A 5,000-nucleotide genomic window follows, 5' to 3' on the forward strand; every position below is an offset into this window, starting at 1 on the left:
TTGACGGCTGCAAGTTTGAAACAAATATGGAGACTCTTTAGATTATTTTCCATTAAAATGCGGAAAACTCGACTTGCAAACTAGTCGCAAATACGAACAAAATCTCACTACAGTAAAGTCATCAAAACTAATCTTTCCATCAAATAGTGCATCCGACGTAAACGCCAACAGGCGTCTTGTTTCCAAAGTGTTTTTCTTGCTTTAAGGTATGCAACTTATATGATTCATGTTATTTTGCTGGGTCGCATTTTTACGTGGAATGCCTAAGGCAGACCACGTTCAAAATTCGCTTGTGTGTCGTTTTCATAGTGGTCAGATATGGTAATTAGCCACGTGCCTGTCGCGAAGCTCTTGGCTTGATACTGTCATTGTACAGTAGGACATATACAAATGCATGTCTCTTTTTATTTTCTTGCGAACGGTAATGAGAAAAGCCGACACGGACTTCCCAACACAGACATACACACACAACACTTCCCTTCTTCGAATTACTGCGTTCTCAGACTGAATTCGCTGAAAATAGCTTTCCTCAAGTGATCTTCGTCTACTCCAAGAGCTGAGCAGCATTCTAAGCCTCCTTTGAAATCGAGTTTTGTCGATCAAGTGCGATAGTACAGCGATGAACGCAAGAATATTACACCTCTTGCTTTTATTTCCGGTTCCTTCCGTAAATAAGTGTAACTAAAATTGTTATTTTTATTGAATGTGAGCACATACAGATACGATTGATTCGTGTATATGCTTGGAGTCGGTTAACGAGGTAAGAAAACTAAAACCTCACAGGAATGAAAAACTGAAATACGGAAAAACTGTTTTGTTACTGAAGTTATATGACAGCCGAGTTTAATTTATCTGCCCTTTGTGATTGAAATTTTCGCTACGGGAGTACTGTTATGAAATTTATGTGCGCGTGGCCTGAAGGTAAAGGTCAAGTTTTTGAAGAAGTGATTGGCTAGTCGCTAGTGCCCATGAAAACGCTTGAAATTTCAAAGGTCGATTCTCGTCACACTTAACCTTCCTTTAATAGCGCTTTTACCACGTCCCTCTGAGATTCTCAGTTGGCTTCAGGGATCCGTGACATTTGCAGCCAACCTGCACATTTTACACAAACAGCAGCATCCTACGTAAACGCCACGAGGCGTCTTGTTACACGTTTATTGCCGTGATCTTATCATAAAGATCGCGGTAATCGTATTTTAATAAAAAGCTCGAAGATATTTTAATTGTTTTGTAATCTACACCGATTTCCCTCGGGAATGAAATCAAAACCCACCGGCCTTTTCATGAAGACCATTCTATATCGGCTATGCAGATGCATGAATGTGATTGATATTCTCTCACCTGATGGGATATTGCGCTCATGAATTATTAATGTCAATTTTGAAGATACAATATGAGCAAATGAGCTGAGAGAAAAAAACATCTCCTGAAGACTGGATTTGAATCCAGAGCTTCGGATTTTTAGCAATATTTTCCATTTACAAGCCTCCTGATTAACAAGATATCCAAAATTGTAAAAGTTAATTAGATATTTCTTGCCATGATATAGAGCCACTTCTCAACAACGTTAATTAATGCTTAAGCCCCCAACGCGTGATACACTCCTTAAAAGAAGTTGGTCAAGTTGAATTACAATATGTTTTTACTTTTACTTCTATTTTGTTTTTGCTTTCTAATCTTACAACTTTATGATACTTTTATTAGCTTATCGATATTGTAAATAGCTAATTTTCATGTACACTGTGTTTCTAATTGGTCAGCGTAATATAGGGAAGATATCTATTTACAAACATTGTTTTTGTTATTCAAATGTGCCAACCCCTGGAACAAAAGACCCTTTGTTTCGACAACCAATTAGTTAGGCACAACCTTTCGACTGCCTGAACTCAAGTCTTCATAGGGTGAAATGATCAGAGAATCAGAAATGTTAAATAAAAGGTTTGTGGTGTGAAGAAACAAGAAAACAAAAGAACAAAATTAAGAATGTTTGTTTAAAAAATACTATATTGTCCTGGGAGTGGACAAGAGTTATAACTCTTTTGCATCTCTACCGTAAATCGAAGGTGTCACAAAACCTCTGAATCACCCTTTAAGAACGCTTCAACAACTCTTCCCGATTTCGAAGTTAGGATCTTTCTGAAGGTAAGGGAAAACTTTGTATTTTGTTCACAAGGGGATTAGTCTTTATTTGGAGTTCGTTTGTGTTGTCTCTTGTTTCTTCCGCTACCTACAGAATCTGCCCGAAGTCTCCCCCACTAGTCTCAAAACCAGACCTCTTTACAGCATGTATCGGTGAAACTGGGGGCATTCGGTACGACGAAAAAAGGGACCCACAAAGTTTAAAAACAGCGGCCAGAGTGTCCAGAATTGCAAATCATTGGTTTCATGACCATCTCATTGATTTTTCAAAAACGTGTTGATCATTGACAAAGGCAATTTTCGCAGCGATCAGAAGGTTTTTGGCAGGAATCTTGATACACCACGATCACAGCTAATGCGGACAATGGATCTCTTGTTCACTCCCGACAGTACAGTATTCCTTTTAACAAGGTTCTCAATTTTACTCTTTTGTTTTCTTGTTTTTTCAAAAGATATGCTATTTTCTTTAAAATTCTGATTTTTCATCATTTTGCGGGTTGAAGACTGCAGTTCAGGGGGACAAGAACTTGTGCATTTTAGTTCTCTTAGCCAACCAGAGCATTTTTTAATTTTATCATGATTTATCCTTGCTGCGGCCACTCGATATTTTCAAGTATTAATTACATTTTTTCTCACTAGTTATGAGCCACTGGACTCTACAGTCGAGGATCTGCAAACCACAAAAGTGGCAAATCGTCCCCTTGGGTTTTCTTGTTGTCTTCTCATTCATCGTTTATTTCAGGCACAGCGAAAATTGGGCTGACGAAGGTACTAGTTGTAACTGTTTTGTTTGAGTTATGTTTTGTTTGAGTTATAGTCTTTGCGGAAATTTACCACCTAACGAGGAAATTACACGTTAAATTTCACGGAAAAACCAATATCGCACGAATATGTCTTTTTTAAAGTCATGGTAAAATTTATATTGTCATTTAATATCTTAGGGCGCGTTCGATTGACCCTATTCCGGAATAAGAATACGTGGAGTGATGACTAAAACGGTATGTTTGGCACGTTTCGAAGCAGCAAGGATAAAAAAAAATGTTTAAAATATTATTTTAGCAATTGTTTGGCAATTTTAATGCGAATCTCCGAAAAAACGAAGGATATCTAACTTACATTCCATGTATTCCTATTTCGGAATACGGTTAATCGAACGCACCCTTAATTTATTTTGATCCCACCACTCGCCTAACCTTCTATCTGATCTCTGTACTACTTCATGGTATAACTGTTATTGAAAATACAAATATTTATACACTGCGTTCTTTTAAGGGACTGGAATTTGATAATGAAGGTTAATTTGGCGGCCATTTTGTTTTTATTTCAACCGAGTACGTTTTATAACTCACTTTTTTATGGTACTTTAGAATCTTCAACTCGATTTACCGAAAATATTTGTACTATTTTGATCGCCCTTGCTCTCATCGTATGGGCAATTAACATGACTTCACGAAAGAATCATCTCATTGCACCTTTGCACCAGTTCATTCGGACAAATTATGTTCAGCCCCCCAAACAAACTTTTTTTCTGTACGCCGATGCCTAATGATCCTGGGTAGTTTCAGCCCCAGCTTGTTGGAGTCGACGGACACAACTGTCAATTTAAAAAACTCCCAAACTGGTCGTTAGCGCCCTTAAGTGACTGGACAAACCCAGGATTCATTAAAAACTTACCATTAGCAAAGAAGGCGTCATATTGTCTTTACCAGCACTCTGACATTACATATTCTGTCTACCCGTTTTAGAAATACGTAACCCTTGGCCGTGGGAATCAGATGGAATAAAGTCTAGCGCAAATACCCGATTTAACACCTTCAAAGACGATAAAATGCAACAGCTGAAAAGGTCATGGATTGAAGGTGTTGTTTCGAAAATGTTTCGAGGCGGGTTTTACTCCAACAGGCAACGTTATAATGAAACGTGCAGTCATAAATGGCAAGAAGAATACAAGAGTCTTCACAAAGATATTTTAGAGGGACGCAGACCGCGAAAGTTTATTGTGTTTACTTGCAAAGAGCAAGAATATGGATATTCTGGTTATGGCAACCGCTTAGCTGCAGTTACGTCACTTCTCTATCTTTCCATTTTAACCCAACGAGCATTTTTGATTGAATGGGATGTGGATGCAGGGGTACCACTCGAACGTTACCTTTCTACAAATAACATTGCGTGGAATTATCCTGTCAAGGAACTACACGAACTTAAGACGAGGAAGCATCTTTGGGGATACAAACGGAAGTCCAAATACCGCCTAAATATAAGTTGCACGTTTAACGTAATCGATTCCAAAGCAAAGTTGGCAGCTTGGATACAGAAAACCGATTTACAGGCGTTCTTTGACCGACCTGTTGAAAAAGTAGTGGGAATGTGGTATTTTGTCGATGTTTTATTGAAAAACGAATTCTTGAAAAATCGTGCCATCGAATTGGGGATCAGTTCAAGAGGAACGTATTACAGTTTGGTAGGCTGTGCTTTTGAATTTCTCTTTCGAAAGACACGCACATTAGAAGAACGGCTTGAATCAACGCGGAATTCACTCAGTCTTGAAAGATCGGCTTTTAAGATTGGGATACAAGTTAGAATGGGCGACATGTCCTTACGAAAGGGCTTCCAGTTTAATGACATTAATTACAAATACTTCTTTAATTGCGCTCAGGAATGTAGTGAAGCAATTTCGACACGAAATCAAACACGTTTCATGGAAAAAAGGATACGATGGTTTCTTGCAACGGACGATATTAAGGTTAAAAAGTTTGCAATCGAGAACTATTCCGCAAATACAGTCACCCAAATGATAACTCCGCAACACATAACACGTTTGACAATGCTGACACGTTCGGAATCCGTGGAAAGTAAGTTCG

General features: G+C 38.3%; 1 protein-coding gene across 1 annotated transcript in view; it reads left to right on the forward strand.

The window, feature by feature from the left end:
- Positions 1-3,967: 3,967 nt before the first annotated feature.
- LOC138010772 (uncharacterized) overlaps positions 3,968-5,000 on the forward strand; it is a 1,290-nt gene continuing 257 nt past the window's right edge. The window contains exon 1 of the mRNA XM_068857750.1: positions 3,968-5,000. This exon is cut by the window's right edge and continues 257 nt beyond it. Within this exon, the coding sequence (XP_068713851.1) occupies positions 3,968-5,000 (1,033 nt within the window).

Source organism: Montipora foliosa, chromosome 1 (genome assembly GCF_036669935.1).
Source record: "Montipora foliosa isolate CH-2021 chromosome 1, ASM3666993v2, whole genome shotgun sequence".
NCBI lineage: Eukaryota > Metazoa > Cnidaria > Anthozoa > Scleractinia > Acroporidae > Montipora > Montipora foliosa.